The sequence below is a fragment of the Anas platyrhynchos genome, chromosome 2, assembly GCF_047663525.1.
Source record: "Anas platyrhynchos isolate ZD024472 breed Pekin duck chromosome 2, IASCAAS_PekinDuck_T2T, whole genome shotgun sequence".
NCBI lineage: Eukaryota > Metazoa > Chordata > Aves > Anseriformes > Anatidae > Anas > Anas platyrhynchos.
The window spans coordinates 106639639-106656352 of NC_092588.1; the positions used below are offsets into that span (position 1 = coordinate 106639639).

General features: G+C 45.7%; 3 protein-coding genes across 14 annotated transcripts in view; 2 read left to right on the forward strand and 1 right to left on the reverse strand.

The window, feature by feature from the left end:
- Positions 1 to 15259, forward strand: part of LOC119715260 (uncharacterized) — a 105950-nt gene extending 90691 nt beyond the window's left edge. For 3 of the 10 annotated variants that reach the window (XM_072034013.1, XM_072034016.1, XM_072034018.1), the window contains 4 exons: positions 944 to 1034; positions 1343 to 1476; positions 4886 to 5188; positions 9363 to 15259. In XM_072034013.1, the coding sequence (XP_071890114.1) occupies positions 11576 to 14629 (3054 nt within the window). In that variant the 5' untranslated portion in view covers positions 944 to 1034; positions 1343 to 1476; positions 4886 to 5188; positions 9363 to 11575 and the 3' untranslated portion in view covers positions 14630 to 15259. Of the gene's footprint in view, positions 1 to 626; positions 1035 to 1342; positions 1477 to 4885; positions 5189 to 9362 lie in introns of all 10 variants that reach the window. The other 7 variants (XM_072034012.1, XM_072034017.1, XM_072034015.1 and 4 more) reach the window with 5 other exon arrangements.
- Positions 1 to 16714, forward strand: part of NUP153 (nucleoporin 153) — an 88993-nt gene that overhangs the window by 7215 nt on the left and 65064 nt on the right. The gene's annotated exons all lie outside the window — the stretch shown is intronic.
- LOC119712966 (tRNA selenocysteine 1-associated protein 1-like) lies at positions 2991 to 6808 on the reverse strand. Of its 3 annotated transcripts, XM_038172390.2 has the most exons (5): positions 6522 to 6808; positions 5449 to 5525; positions 5224 to 5354; positions 4543 to 4674; positions 2991 to 3637 (listed from the first exon to the last, which is right to left on the reverse strand). In XM_038172390.2, the coding sequence occupies exons 2-5, from the start codon at positions 5476 to 5478 to the stop codon at positions 3514 to 3516; spliced, it is 417 nt and encodes a 138-aa protein (XP_038028318.1). In that variant the 5' UTR covers positions 5479 to 5525; positions 6522 to 6808; the 3' UTR covers positions 2991 to 3513. The 3 variants fall into 3 exon arrangements, with proteins under 3 accessions (XP_038028318.1, XP_038028320.1, XP_071890150.1); XM_038172392.2 differs by lacking the exon at positions 5449 to 5525; XM_072034049.1 differs by having other exon boundaries at positions 5449 to 6808.

Below are 16714 nucleotides of genomic sequence, written 5' to 3' on the forward strand. Positions count from 1 at the left end.
GTCTTTCCAGGTAGCCATTACTGTGATGAGTCATTAATGGCACCTCAAATTTAACAACTTCTTTGTTTCCAGTTCTTTTCCCTGTTCCACTTGAAGGGAGTGAGCGAGTGGCTGTGTGGTGCTTAGTTGCCTACAACGGTTAAACCACAACTTTATTGAAGTTATTAAATTAGAGGTAATGTGGTCGTATAAGCCTTGCATAGAATGAGCCTAGGGTGCAATAATTGGCATATTATTGCAATAAAATAAACATCAATCTGTTCCAGAGCAATTGAAATATTTTTGTATGGTTTGAAGTAGGTAGCTGATGTAATACGTTGAGGTGTTTGCTGAAGTTCTTGGAGTATCATTGGGCTGAGTTTACCGTTCTTCAGCTTCCTGGTTTGCTTTTCCATGCATTTAGACCTAAGTAGCATCTCCAGCTTTTCCTCTGGGTTTCTGGAATTTGGTTGTGAAGATTTTGTCCTATACCCACTAGGAAACTTGACTTTGTTTTATTACTACTTCTGTCTGCAAAATAACTGAAACATCAAGCTTTTCAACGTCACTGCAGGATTTGTGTTGTGTAGTGAATTCAGGTAGTTGCTGCTCTTAAATGTAAACCTTGAATTCTTTTGAAAATACAGATACAGCCAACAAGTAGTGTTAGCAGTCTTGTGTTTGGATTTTCATCTCTAACTGTGAAGTCTACGGAGGCAGAAGTGCTATCTACATTTCCTGTAAGTAAATAAAGAAGCTAGACTTGTTTTCTTAGGCATTTAGTAGGCTGTTGCAGAACACTAAAGCTGAATCTGCCTTGATGGAGAGAACTATGTAGGCTTCTGGCTTATAATTTGTCATTCAGCATGCATGCTACAAATGTGAAGACCAGCTTTCAGATTTGGTTTTGTGTATGCATTTGATTGACGTTCCTGTGGCTCTGAAAAACCTCTCTTGTTCATAGCAGATTGGGTTTACATTTAGTGTTCCCGTTGTAAAATCATCAGAGCTTTCTGGATCCAGTGATACGCCCGTGACGTCCTTTCTTACCCTAGGTAACTGAAATCTTAGCACTTCACATCTGAAGTGCTGATTTTTCTTATCTTCTTTATTAAATCTTAAACCTGTCCTGTCTGTGCATGCTAGCAATTCCGGGCAGTGTTGGACTTCCGCAGTATTTTTCCAGTGACAGATCTGTTTTTATTGCTTGTAATTATAAACCATTATAAAGTAAGTAGAATTGGTGAAGGTTCTTCCGTGAGAAGCATGAAAGTTGGAAATTCTTGTTTCTAACACAAGTGAGTATAATGTGCTCTAGGTAGGTCGCATTGTGACAGCTGTTTGTTTTCTTTTGTTTCAAAAGAAACTAGCTCATCCGCATCCACCAACAATGAGCAAGAGGACAAACAAGGTTTTGTTGCTGTCCCTTCAGAGTTCCCTTTAAATATGGATGAGGACTAAAGGAAGGAAGCGTCTTAGACATTCTAAAAAACCCTGGTGAGATAATGAACTCCTTTTAAAAAATACGCTAGCATTTTTTATTTCAAACAAACAAACAACAAACTTATGGTTAAGAAAGTATTTTCTATAAATATGAACATAGGAGAGCATTACATTAAGCGCTGCGTTTGTTAGGGTACATCTGCCCCTTCTATTCTAAGTGAAGTTGTCTTTGTTGCTGGAAGTAAAACTGCAAGTTGAAAACCAGATGGGTTGCATCTCCTTTTGTTGCGAAGCACGGCCGAAAGCACGACAGACACCAGCAGAGTCAGATCATGCTGCTCCATTTTATTGCCCGAATAGCCTAACTTTTATAGAGAACTTTACAGGGGCGGACAGTGTTTCACACAAGATTATTGGTCAAAAGCACTCAGACAAAAAACTATAAGAAAACAACCCCACCTGCAAGAAAAGAACCCCCCTTTTGATTAGCAGTCAGGAAAACAACCCCCTTTGTGATTAGCGGTCATGTAGACCTAGTCCTTGAGGCCAGCTGCTGGTAACAGTATTTTCTGAGTTCCTTAATTGGGCGATGTGGGAGTCACTGCCCTGGGAGCTTCTCACAGTTACTCTGGCAGCTTGGCTTGCTCAGCTACAGCAGGCCCTGAGATTCCTAAGGCCTACCCCTGGTTGCTTAAAGCAAGCTCAGATCGAACAATTGTTCCACGGGCACATGTCCACGTCCTGTATGCCAATTCCCAACATCCTTTATGTGTTAGGATGTAACTGTAAATGAGGTACTAAGAGAACTAGCTAGATGGTCAATGTTTCATTTTAAGTAAATACAATTTGTGGAATTGAAAAGGAAATGTTTGTAAAACTCGACGCTCCTGTCCCACCTTCAGCCCAGGTGCAGAAAGAATAGTAAAGAGTTTGGGTTCTAAAGATATTGCAAAAGCTGCAAATCTGTGACATTCACTTTATCAGTTTAAAAGAAGCAGAATCTAAATCCACATTGTTCAAAAACTTCACTTCTGATTTAAAAACAAAACAGCAAAAAAAAAAAAAGCAAACAAAAAACCACAAAACAACTACGTTCAATGTACGTTCATGAGCAACTTGAGCTGCTATTCAAGATGCGTTTCCTTTAGTGTTTCTGTATTAGTAGCTTGTCTTTTCTGTTAAAATTGCCACCTTTGAATCAGGAGTTGTCCTGTGTGCGATGCATTTTGAACAAATATTGTAGAAAATTAGACAGTTGTTCAATTGTCTCGAGTTTTTATTATTTAATTAATATTCAGCATTTGGCTATTACTGTCATTTTGGACAGTGCTCTGTTGGAGAAGAGCATTTCTGTTCTAAAGCAGGAGGCAACATTTGCAGAATTATGCTAGGTAAACAGAAACAAGTGTCATTTTTTTACTGTTTAACAGAACACACAAGCTAACCTCGTGTACATATTGGAATTGTTTATATGAAGTCCTCTTTTGTCAGTATCCTGAATCAGAGTTCATCAAATTTTGTATCTGTTCTTTAACTATTCAGAGACCTAAATTGCCCTAAATAAATGATAGAACTGAGCCAGTAGAGTAAGAAACCCTCTCAGGAAGTGCTAAACTTTAAACTCCCCGTTGCCCTAAGCTCATGAAAAGCAAAGAATAGTATTCTACACCTGTTCTAGTAATAAACTCCTTTGGCTTTCTCCCTGCATTCCCAGATTTTGGGAATTAGTTGTCTAAGAACAAGAACTCCCCAGCGTATAAAACCACTTGTTGTCCCTTCTACTTCATATAGGCCCAAACCTGAAAGTATTTACGAATGCATTCAGCTTTGCTACTGTTGAGAAACAAGGCTGGTCACAATGGCAGCTAAGCCCAAGTGACACTGTCTGGCTAGACATAAGAGGTGGATTCCCCCAGCCATCCTGAAACAGGTTGATGAATCCAGGGAGTCAAAACATAGCACTTCTGCATTTTTGGTTTTGTAGACTGCATCCTGTGTACAGCCATTACAGCAAGGGCCACAGACTTTACAAAGGCAGAACTACAAGAATCTGATTATTTAGAATAACTGTATCAATGCACAACTCATTGGTTACCTTTTAGAAATTCCTATGCTCAGCCGGATTCGTTTTCCCCCCAGACCTGGTGCATTCTGGCAGTCTTGCAGTGCCCTCATCTGATCACCTTGCTCACCAAATCTGACGTAGGCATACCCTCTACAATTTTCAAAAGGGAGAAAACAAATTCTAGTATGCATAACAGTTACAAAACTAATGAATTCAATTTCTGTCTTCTACAAAAAAACAAGATAGCAGCTACTAGAGCTTCCATTACTTAAGCAACCTCTCCGGCATGTGCACATGCACAGAAAAGGCTTTCACCAAATTAAAAAACTTGGGCCAGAAGCAAAAAGCTTGTTCCTTGGTAGCATTAAGATGCAACTCGCTAAGAGCCAGCAAAACAATACATTTTAAGTGCTATCTGCGTAAGTAATCAGATTCCATATTTCTGCATATACAGCAGTTAATCAGTTAGCATTAACCCACTCCTACCACTGCATAACACTAGCATTCTTTTTTATCTGCTTTCTCAGAAGGTTCTTGAATTAGTCTGTTACAGGCAGCATTGTCTGAACAGCAAACTCGCTCATTCCTGCTTGACTCACTGCATGGCCAGTAGTTTCTGCTAGACTTTATTTACTACTAACATTAGGTTCCATCCCCCAACCCCCTAAGATTTGCCAGGGCTTATGTTTTTCCCCAAACAAAGTAGGAATTATTTTGTCTTCAGTATTGCAGATGACTAAGTAGACACACAGCAGCGCTGATTTCAGTGCACAGCTCTTCCTCCTCCCACAGCTTCTAGTTCTTCTTTTTTTTTTTTTCCCCCATGTAGATATGCATATGGGTAAGTTGAAGCTTATCACAGTAACTGCCTGAACTAACTGGAAAGCTCTTAAAAACACTCAAGGATCTGTGCTATTAAGAAAAGCAGTGCTAAAGACTAATCTCACTCTTCGTGCCCCAGAAAAAAAGCACTGGAACAGCTCCGACGCAAGCTCTTACATATCGCTTATAAAAGCGAACACACTGATAACGTTACACATTTGCACTGGAATTACCTGGAATATCCCAGCAGGTCTGTTGCTATTTTGCAGTCAATACATGAGGGATACCTCTTTAGGAAATAGTCACAGAGCTGGAAATCACCCACTTCTGGGGTAAGCTCCCCAACAAATATTGAATAATCTGGTCTTTAAAAAGAGAGAGAGAAAGAACAATTTTAAGGTTCAAGACTAAGATAGCTGATTCCCATTATATTCACAGTTAGTTATCATCAGACTAAAAAAGAGAAATCTGTTAGGAGTACTAAGTACAGAACTCTACTGAGTTGCGTAGAAAATTGCAATGCCACCACTCTAATCTAAAGTTTTCCATTACTCTGGGTCTATTCTACTGTTTCAGCAACAAGGACCCATTTTCTGACAACTTGCAACAGTTTGTTTCAAGAAGAAGCATAGTTTATTGTCTGAACAAGAAAGCAGCATAAAAATACCGAGAAAAATGATCAACTTAAACCACAGCCACGATTCAAAGGAGCTATGACTAGTAGCAGTAGAAATACTGCTTCCCAGTGATCATGGGAGACAGCAACTGCAAATAAACCATTATTTATAGACACGTATTGCCAATGCAACATTTACCAACCACACCAGCCATTTTGGAATTTGAAAAGTGAGTGATGGCATTCGCTACCAATTCAAACAGGTAAGGCAGAGTTTCTCATTTCAAAAGGTTTTTACCTGGCTGAACTACTACTACTAACAAACTCTATTCTTCCTGGGTTTATTTTGTTCCTTTTCTTTTGTTTTTTCTGTGGTGTTCTCCACCAGCTGTAGGCCTGGAGGCATTCTCGTTTTTTCCCAAGCAAGTCCTGTTGGGATAAAAAAACACCTCTATAGTATTTAGCCTCATTTACATTCCTCCCTCCGACTCCCCATCACCACAGGTGATTTCCCCATATTCACCTTGCCCTTGAAAGAAGCCTGGGGTCCCATTTCTCCCTCCGCCTCCCATGAGGGAAAGCAGCCTCTGGGGAAAACGCCTGGCAAAAATAACAGAGCCAAAGGATTGTATGAACAGCCATATTCCCCTGACTTGTCAAGCTGGCTAAAGGATTGACAGCTTCCTCTTGGAATTCGGAAAAAAGCAGTTAGCCCTTCGATGCTGGTCAATCCTATGCGTTAATTAGCTTAGGACTGGATTGTGCTCCATTTGAGCTCTTGGACTCTCAAAAAAAAAAGTCTTCAGTAGCACAGTGAGTGATGAACAGGCAGGAAATCATCACTCCTGCTCAGAAGAAATCTCATCTGTCCCTGTCTCCCCTTTCCTAGGAATTCTTCTTCCTTATGTGAGATGCCTCTCCTCACTACCTAGCTGCCAGTCACTCTCTCAGGCCAGGAATGACGACAGGAGGCCCATTAATGGAACGCAAGGAGAAAGCAGACCAGGAACAGGCACTAACTTGGCTGAGGGGAAAACTCAAAACCCAGATGCAAGGCCAGGAACTAAGAGGCATAAAAAAAAAGTGCCTCCAAAAACAAAACAAAAACAAAAAACAAAACACCCCAAAAGCCACAGTTAAAAAGGAAGTGTGATAACTACAGAAAAGAGGAGAGAAACAGCCATAACAACACAGGTTGCCTCCCTCATTTAGTATTCTGAAGAACAAGGATTTCCAAAAATATGATTGGCGTTTTTCAGTAGCTTTTACTTACGCAGGCTTTAGTGTTCTTCCTCTAGAACACCTCTACATAACTTACCTAGAGAGTGTTACTCACAAGATCCTTCAGAAGAACTCATGCTCAAATAATCCAAACTGCAAAGCTTAACGTTTTGCCCCCAACCTGCTTCGGTTGTTATGATCAAGCATCCAGAGGACAACCACCAATTACCAAATTAGCAGAGGAAATCACAGGACTAGAACACCCAACTCAGAGTGAGCCAGCCATTTCAGCTTTACATTTACTAGGAATTCTGAGTATGGTTCTGGGATCCATTTAGACACTACAAACCTGAATTTCTCACCACAGGATCTTACCTGGTTTGCCATGGTTGAAAGAATCTGTCTTCTGTCTTTCTCAAGGAATGCAGCTGCAAACGCTCAGTTTATTGCAGTCCGTCAGCTAGAAAAAATGTGAGGGAGGGGCAAGAATAATCTTAACTTTGAGGTCAGTTTCTTAGATGCTCACCCTGTCCAACGCTTTTAATATTATTAATTCACAACTCGGGAGTTTCATTTCTGATGTGTCTCAATTGTTTTAGCCATGACAAGAAGGATACATAGCCAAGGGGACTACGATTAGAAGTCTTCTTCATTTTCTTAAACTGTAGTAGTCCACAAAGTTTTCGCGTTGTCCAAGACACTAAGAAATTGTGAGCTTTTAAGTGACCTACACCTTATCCTTATTTCTAAAAGAACATGCAATATTGTAATTTAATAGTTCCATGTTCTGAAGTAATTAAAAGCGAGGCAACAAAGATAGAAGCTTTCATGTTTTCTACAACTCCTCAAGTCCGCCCCCCCACACACTTAGAGACAAATTAGAAGTTGTATCTGCTTGTGGTACCAGTTACACAGCTGAAAACAAGCAGTTGTACTTCCTACCTGTTAAAGGAGCAGAGATGTTAAGAGACATCTGGTTAATAGAGTATTTTCTATAAATACGAACATAGGAGAGCATTACATTAAGTGCTGCGTTTGTTAGGGTGCATCTGCCCCTTCTATTCTAAGTGAAGTTGTCTTTGTTGCTGGAAGTAAAACTGCAAGTTGAAAACCAGATGGGTTACATCTCCTTTTGTTGCGAAGCACGGCCGAAAGCACGACAGACACCAGTTGAGTCAGATCATGCTGCTCCATTTTATTGCCCGAATAGCCTAACTTTTATAGTGAACTTTACAGGGGCGGACAGTGTTTCACACAAGATTATTGGTCAAAAGCACTCAGACGAAAAACTATAAGAAAACAACCCCACCTGCAAGAAAAGAACTGGTGATCTCACACAACTGTAACAAGCTAGGAGCAAATACAGTGAATTTATCTAAGTAACATGGACATCTGATAGCATTTGCAGCAATACCTTGCCAGGCCTTATCCCCACAAATCAGAAAAACATCAGGAGGTAAGGCCAAAGCTGTACAATTGTTCCAAACACTGTAGTTGTTACGCCTTGTCTCCATACTATGAACCCCTAAACCCTGCTTTGCAGTGTCATTGTAATCACAGGTGTTATTTGTATTTTTGTACCGGTATGGCCCTTTCCCAGTTCCTGTAGCAGGAATCATCTGATATCCACGGCTACATTCACATTTGTAGCCACCTTTCAGGTTGATACAGATTTGACTACAGATACCAGGGTTTTGACATTCTGTCCTGGTTTCAGTTAGCACAGAATTAATTTTCTTCCTAGTAGCTGGTGGAATGCTGTGTTTTGGCTTAGGATGAGAAGAGTGCTGATAACACCCCGATGCTTTAATTGTTGCAGAGCAGTGCTTATACTAAGCCAAGGACATCTCAGCCTTTTGCTCTGTCCTGCCAACGGACAGGCTGGGGGTGCAGTAAGAGCTGGGAGGGGACAGACCCAGGACAGGTGACCCAAACTAGCCAAAGGGGTATTCCATACCATCTGACGTCATGCTAAACAATATATAGGGGTGGCTAGCCGGGGGAAGGGGGCCGGACTGCTCGGGGTTAGGCTGGGCATCATCGGTCAGCGGGTGGTGAGCAATTGCATTGTGCATCACTTGTTTGTACATACTATTACTTTCGTATTATCACCATTGTATCATTATTATTATTATTGTTATTATTATTTTTGTTATTATTATTTTCCTGTCTTATTAAACTGTCTTTATCTCAACTCACGGGCTTCACTCTCCATTTCTCTCCCCCGTCCCAGAGAGGGAGGGGGGAGGGTGAGCGAACGGCTGCGTGGTGTTTAGCTGCCGGCCGGGTTAAACCACGACAGCCTTTTTGGCGCCCAACGTGGGGCCCGAAAGGTTGAGATAACAGCAGATCTGATCAGAGTGTGTTAAACTAAAATTGGTGTAAGGATTAGACCTGCTTAATAGTCACTTGTCATGATGCTGATTGCTTTAATCTCAACTCTGCTGCGCCTGTTTTCCAAATTGAGTATTATAGTACATTATTTTCCGTATTTTCTCTCTGTAGTGTTGTTTATCCTCTCTGGGCCCTGGTTTCAGATCATTATGGTACTGAGTGTTATAGCAATGGCTTATGAGACGATAAGATATCTGGTCATGACTCTAACTTGGTATTCATACTCAGTAATATCGTGGACTCTGTACTTTGGAAACAGTATCTTGGGAACTATTAGCAATTATACCTATTGTTTTTCTCCATTAGAGAGTCAATCTGTGGAGGGAAAAGGGGAAGATAATTTTTCTTACTTGATTACTCTCCCTTTCTCCTTCACCACCCCTGTATCCTCCTGGATCACTCTGCCTTCCTCCTTCACCACCCTCTTATCCCCTGAGCTTGTCAAAATAGCTCTCCAAGATATTGAATATTATTGGGATACTCAGAATACCATAGTCTTGTTGTTCTGCCTCATGAATGCACTTCAGGTTCTGCTTAAAGTTAAACAACTACTTGGGAAGCTCATCCGGAGATCTGCCCGGAGGCAGGATAGTTGTGGGTGGCAGGGAGTATGGGTGGATATGGGCAGGCATCTAGAGCAGTTGGCACCCCGAGTGTGTTGGAAATTCACCCCTGAGCAATGGCAAAATCCTCAAAAACTGGCAGAATGCTTGAAAAAAAGGTGTCATGATTCTGGCAGTTCCAAAGTAACACAAATCATTGTAACGTGCTGGGGCCTGGCTCATGCCTATCGAGCTGCCATTGATACTGCTATCAACTTAGTGACAGACCCTGCGGCCACTCCAAGCCCTGTGACAGATCCAACGGCCACTGTGACCCCTACGGTGGACTCGGCAGCCGCTCCAGATCCGGCTCCTGCAGCCGCTCCAGCTCCGGTTCCTGCAGCCGCTCCAGTTCCAGCTCCTGCAGCCGCTCCAGTTACAGCTCCTGCAGCCGCTCCAGCTCCGGTTCCTGCAGCCGCTCCAGTTCCAGCTCCTGCAGCCACTCCAGCTCCAGTTCCAGCAGCTGCTCCAGTTACAGCTCCTGAAGCCACTCCAGCTCCGGTTCCTGCAGCCGCTTCAGCTCCGGTTCCTGCAGCCGCTCCAGCTCCGGTTCCTGCAGCCGCTCCAGTTCCAGCTCCTGCAGCCGCTCCAGTTCCAGCTCCTGCAGCCACTCCAGCTCCAGTTCCTGCAGCCGCTCCAATTACAGCTCCTGAAGCCGCTCCAGCTCCGGTTCCTGCAGCCGCTCCAATTACAGCTCCTGAAGCCGCTCCAGCTCCAGCTCCTGCCGCTACTCCAATCCCAGCTCCTGCAGCCGCTCCAGCTCCAGCTCCTGCAACCGCTCCAGCTCCAGCTCCTGCCGCTACTCCAATCCCAGCTCCTGCAGCCGCTCCAGCTCCAGCTCCTGCAACCGTTCCAGCTCCAGCTCCTGCCGCTACTCCAGTCCCAGCTCCTGCAACTGCTCCAGCTCCAGCTCCTGCAGCCGCTCCAGCTCCTGTGGCCGTGTCAGAGAAACAATCTGTAGCAGTGCAAGTTGACCCTGCAGAGGGTATTCCAATCCCTGTAACAAAGTCAGAGAAACGAGCAGTAGCAGTGCAAGCTGCCCCTGCAGAGGGTATTCCAACCCCTGTAACGGGGTCAGAGAAACGAGCAGTAGCAGTGCAAGCTGCCCCTGTAGAGAAGGTGAAAATATGGTATAGAAATTCAGGTCGTTTAGAACGCAGAGAGTCTTCTGCCAATCCAGGTAAGGCTTCTGCCAAAACTAGGTATAAAGATGATGAAGATGACGACGACGCTGGGCCATCAAGGATTCAGGAGGAGGAAGATGAGGATGCTGAAAAAGCAACAGTAACTACCCGAAGCCTAAACGAGCACGAGCTACGAGATGTGCGAAAAGATTTTGGTCGCTGTATAGGTGAGCAGCTTGTCACCTGGCTGCTCCGGTGCTGGGACTCTGGAGCCAATTGTGTGGAATTAGACGGCAGGGAAGCCAGACGGTTGGGATCCCTTGCTCGAGACGCCGGCATTGACAAAGCAATTGCAGATGGAGCACAACCCACCAGCCTCTGGAGGCGTCTCCTCTCAGCTGTGAGGGAAAGGTATCCCTTCAAGGAAGAACTTTTATGTCTACCAGGCAAGTGGACCACTATGGAGAAGGGAATCCAGTACCTGAGGGAATTAGCCGTACAGGAAGTGATTTATGAGGATCCAGACCTCAGACAAACATCCAAAGACCCAGATGAAGTCAAGTGTACACGACCCATGTGGCGGAAGTTTGTACGGAGTGCACCATCATCATATGCCAGCTCATTGGCAATAATGGCCTGGAAAGAGGATGAGGAACCCACAGTGGATGAAGCAGCTAAACAACTCCGGCAGTACGAAGAAAGTCTCTCCTCTTCCTTACAGGCCTGCGTCTCAGCTGTGGAGAAACTTTCTGAAGAGGTCCACCAACTTAAAGAGAATCTATCTTCCCCCCAACCTGAACCAACCAGTGTCCAACGACCGAAAGAGAACACCTGGGAGAAAACACTTTCTGAAAAGTTTCACCAACTTGAAGAGAAATTATTCTCCTCCGTACCTGTACAAAGCAGTGTCTCAGCTGTCAGGGGCAGGCGTTCACCCACACAAGGAAGACGATATGGTGGGTACTCACCCCATGCCACCCTGTGGTTTTACTTACGAGACCATGGAGAGGACATGAGAAAATGGGATGGAAAATCTACCGCGACCCTAGAGGCACGGGTACGTGAGTTGCAAAAGAAAACAATCAGGAAAAAGGGATTCTCTGAAAAGTTTGCTGCTCCAACTTCCAGCAGACAGTCCTTCAAACACAGAACCGAGGAAGATTCTGACCAGGATTAGGGGGGCCCTGCCTCCAGCCAGGGGGAGGAAAGGGACAATCAAATTTATTGGACTGTGTGGATTCGATGGCCTGGCACATCACGCGCACAGAGGTATAAGGCTTTAGTAGACACCGGTGCACAATGTACTATAATGCCATCGAGCTATAAAGGACCAGAGCCCATCTATATTTGTGGAGTGACAGGAGGATCTCAGCAGTTGACTGTATTGGAGGCTGAAGTGAGTCTGACTGGGAATGAGTGGGAAAAGCACCGCATTGTGACTGGCCCGGATGCTCCATGTATCCTTGGCATAGACTATCTTAGAAGAGGATATTGCAAGGACCCAAAAGAGTTCCGGTGGGCTTTTGGTATAGCTGCCTTAGAGACAGAGGGCATTAAACAATTATCTACCTTGCCTGGTCTCTCAGAGGACCCCTCTGTTGTGGGGTTGCTGAGGGTCGAAAAACAGCAAGTGCCAATCGCTACCACAACTGTGCACCGGCGGCAATATCGCACTAACCGAGACTCCCTGATCCCCATCCATAAGCTAATTCGTCAATTGGAGAGCCAAGGAGTGATCAGCAAGACTCATTCACCTTTCAATAGTCCCATATGGCCAGTGCGAAAGTCTAATGGCGAGTGGAGACTAACAGTGGACTATCGCGGCCTGAACGAAGTCACGCCACCACTGAGTGCTGCAGTGCCGGACATGCTGGAACTTCAGTATGAACTTGAATCGAAGGCAGCCAAGTGGTACGCCACAATTGATATCGCTAATGCATTTTTCTCCATCCCTCTAGCAGCAGAGTGCAGGCCACAATTTGCCTTCACTTGGAGGGGAGTCCAATATACTTGGAATAGGCTGCCCCAGGGGTGGAAACACAGCCCTACCATTTGTCATGGGCTGATCCAGTCTGCGCTAGAGCAGGGGGAAGCTCCTGAACACCTGCAGTACATCGATGACATTATTGTGTGGGGTGACACAGCAGAGGAAGTTTTCGAGAAAGGGAAGAAAATAGTCCAAATCCTTCTGAAAGCCGGTTTTGCCATAAAACAAAATAAAGTCAAAGGACCTGCACGAGAGATCCAGTTTTTAGGAATAAAATGGCAAGATGGACGTCGTCAAATCCCAATGGATGTGATCAACAAAATAACAGCTATGTCTCCACCAACTAACAAAAAAGAAACACAGACTTTCCTAGGTGTTGTGGGGTTTTGGAGAATGCACATCCCAAATTACAGTCTGATTGTAAACCCACTCTACCAAGTAACCCGTAAGAAGAATGAGTTTGAATGGGGCCCTGAACAACGACAAGCCTTTGAACAAATCAAGCAGGAAATAGTCCATGCAGTAGCCCTTGGGCCAGTTCGAACAGGACCAGATGTAAAGAATGTGCTCTACACTGCAGCCGGGGAGAATGGCCCCACCTGGAGCCTCTGGCAGAAAGAACCTGGGGAAACTCGAGGTCGGCCCCTGGGGTTTTGGAGTCGGGGATACAGAGGATCTGAGGCCCGCTATACTCCAACTGAAAAGGAGATATTGGCAGCATATGAAGGAGTTCGATCTGCTTCGGAGGTGGTCGGTACTGAAGCGCAACTCCTCCTAGCACCCCGATTGCCAGTACTAGGCTGGATGTTCAAGGGAAGGGTCCCCTCTACGCATCATGCAACTGATGCTACATGGAGCAAGTGGGTTGCACTGATTACTCAGCGGGCTCGAATAGGAAACCCCAGTCGCCCAGGAATATTGGAAGTGATCATGGACTGGCCAGAAGGCAAATACTTTGGGATATCATCAGAGGAGGAGGTGGGTCGTGCTGAAGAAGCCCCACTGTACAACCAATTGCCAGAGAATGAAAAGAAATATGCCCTGTTCACTGATGGGTCCTGTCGTATTGTGGGGAAGCATCGGAGATGGAAGGCTGCTGTATGGAGTCCTACGCGACGAGTTGCAGAAGCTGCTGAGGGAGAAGGTGAATCGAGTCAGTTTGCAGAAGTGAAAGCCATTCAGCTGGCTTTAGACATTGCTGAACGAGAAAAATGGCCAGTTCTCTATCTCTACACCGATTCATGGATGGTAGCAAATGCCCTGTGGGGATGGTTACAGCAATGGAAGCAAAACAACTGGCAGCGTAGGGGCAAACCCATCTGGGCTGCTGCATTGTGGCAAGATATTGCTGCTCGGGTAGAGAACCTGGCTGTGAAAGTACGCCACGTAGATGCTCATGTGCCCAAGAATCGGGCTACTGAAGAACATCAAAACAACCAGCAGGTGGATCAGGCTGCTAAGATTGAAGTAGCTCAGGTGGACCTGGATTGGCAGCATAAAGGTGAATTATTTATAGCCCGATGGGCCCATGACACCTCAGGCCATCAAGGTAGAGACGCAACATACAGATGGGCTCGTGATCGAGGGGTGGACTTGACCATGGACGCTATAGCACAGGTTATTCATGACTGTGAAACATGTGCTGCAATCAAGCGAGCCAAATGGTCAAAGCCTCTTTGGTATGGAGGACGATGGCTGAAATATAAATATGGAGAGGCCTGGCAGATTGATTACATCACACTCCCTCAAACTCGCAATGGCAAGCGCCACGTACTTACAATGGTGGAAGCAACCACCGGATGGCTGGAAACATATCCTGTGCCTCATGCCACCGCCCGGAACACCATCCTGGGCCTTGAAAAGCAAGTCCTATGGCGACATGGCACCCCAGAAAGAATAGAATCAGACAATGGGACTCACTTCCGAAACAACCTTATAGACACTTGGGCCAAAGAACATGGTATTGAATGGGTGTATCACATCCCCTATCATGCACCAGCCTCCGGGAAAGTTGAACGATACAATGGCCTGTTAAAGACTACCTTGAAAGCAATGGGCGCTGGGACGTTCAAAAACTGGGATACGCATTTGGCAAAGGCCACCTGGTTAGTCAATACTAGGGGATCTACCAACCGAGCTGGACCTGCCCAATCAAACCTGTTACGTACTGTAGATGGGGATAAAGTTCCTGTAGTGCATGTAAAAAATATGCTGGGTAAAACAGTCTGGGCTACTCCTGCCTCAGGAAAAGGCAAACCTATTCGTGGAATTGTTTTCGCTCAGGGACCTGGATACACTTGGTGGGTGATGCAAAAGAACGGAGAGGTGCGGTGTGTACCTCAACGAGATTTAATACTGGGTGAGAATAGCCCATGAACTGAATTGTACGATGTTAATTAGTATATTATACTGTATGTTATCACTACCATGATTACTATAGGTGACTAATTAGAATGTACGGAAAAGAGTGTAACCTGAGCATGACATAAATGGTATGGAATAAGGGGTGGATAGATGTCCTGGTTTCAGTTAGCACAGAATTAATTTTCTTCCTAGTAGCTGGTGGAATGCTGTGTTTTGGCTTAGGATGAGAAGAGTGCTGATAACACCCCGATGCTTTAATTGTTGCAGAGCAGTGCTTATACTAAGCCAAGGACATCTCAGCCTTTTGCTCTGTCCTGCCAACGGACAGGCTGGGGGTGCAGTAAGAGCTGGGAGGGGACAGACCCAGGACAGGTGACCCAAACTAGCCAAAGGGGTATTCCATACCATCTGACGTCATGCTAAACAATATATAGGGGTGGCTAGCCGGGGGAAGGGGGCCGGACTGCTCAGGGTTAGGCTGGGCATCGGTCAGCGGGTGGTGAGCAATTGCATTGTGCATCACTTGTTTGTACACATTATTATTACTTTCGTATTATCACCATTGTATCATTATTATTATTATTGTTATTATTATTTTTGTTATTATTATTTTCCTGTCTTATTAAACTGTCTTTATCTCAACTCACGGGCTTCACTCTCCATTTCTCTCCCCCGTCCCAGAGAGGGAGGGGGGAGGGTGAGCGAACGGCTGCGTGGTGTTTAGCTGCCGGCCGGGTTAAACCACGACACATTCATCAATATCTCCACAGTTTCTCTTGTCTACAAACTCAAACCCAGCTGGACAGTCACATTCATTTATGTTACATTCCTTCAGGGGCTCATCACCCCAGTCCTTGCAGTCTCTCTGCTGGTTACACACTTTGTTGATATCTATGCATTCTCCACTTCTGCACTTGAATTTGCCAGGTCCAGAGCACTGAATAACATCGTTACAGTTTGCTTCATCAGTGCCATCCAGACCGTCTCTCACACCACTGCACTGCCTACTCCTATGGACACAGTTCCCATCTTCACATCTGAACTGGTCTGGCCTGCAGGTCTGAGAAGGGCAGTTAATTTCATCACTTCCATCCTTGCAATAAGGATCTCTGTCACAGTCTTTTTCACCTGAGCCGCACTGCACCTCACTCACATAACACCTCACCAGAGGTGCAGGCTGGCGGCCACACTGCTCCAAAGATTCATCCGAGTGGTCGGAGCAGTCACCTTGACCATTGCAGACAAAGCTTTTGGAAATACATTGCCCACTATTGCATGTAAATTCTGCTGCACTACAAGTCACATTGCCACAATTCTCTTCATCTTCTCCACTGTCACAGTCCTTTTCACCATCACATTTCCAGGACACTGGCGCCCGCCGCCGCCCCGCACCTGTGTCACTTATACTACTGCTATTACCCGTGCCGTCAGTGTCAGTGGCATCCTCCTGGTACCGTTTCTGTCTTTGCCGCCCCTTACTCTCCCCCTTTTCTTTTTGCCACTGACCATTCACCACAAATGGATGAGACACATGATTACTAGTTAGGAAAGAGCGTGTAACATCTGCTATACGGCTGCAGGCGATCTGCTGGTTTTGGTAATACTCTAGCTGCCTCTCCGCCAGCTCCACGCGCTGCAGCAGATTCTCAATGAAGTGCTGGAGCCTGGCTTTTCCCCGCAATTCTTTTTCTGCCTCCTCCTCGAACTCGCTGAGGCACTGCTTCAAGGCCGTGATCATCTCCACCGCCACGTCCACCTGCCTGCTGAGCACCCGCTCCCTCCGCTGCACCTCCTGCTGCTTCTGCGAGAGCTGCACGAAGGCCGCCCGCACCTCCAGCAGCTCCGCCGTCTTCTGGGCCAGCTCCCCGGTCAGCCTGTCGAGCCGCTTCTCCATCGTCTTGTCCACGGCCTCCACCATCCTGCTGAACTTCGCCCTGACATGCGCCAGCCCGGCCGCCTCCGGCTCCGGCCGCCCCTCTCCGGAGGCGTCGCAGAAGGCGGCGAGGGGTGCCCCGCAGCCGGAGGGGCTGCCCCGGCCGCAGCCGTTTCCCGGCACGTTGCGTCGACATGCCGCTTCCTTGTGATTGTTCGACTGAC

Excerpts from the sequence above, each read along its gene's own strand:
- LOC119712966 (XM_038172390.2), bottom strand. The coding sequence starts at position 5,478 with ATGGGACCCCAGGCTTCTTTCAAGGGCAAG. Across the intron at positions 5,355-5,448 it reads AGGCTTCTTTCAAGGGCAAG|GACTTGCTTGGGAAAAAACG; the intron begins GTGAATATGGGG and ends TTATCCCAACAG. Across the intron at positions 4,675-5,223 it reads AGTAGTAGTAGTTCAGCCAG|ACCAGATTATTCAATATTTG; the intron begins GTAAAAACCTTT and ends CTCTTTTTAAAG.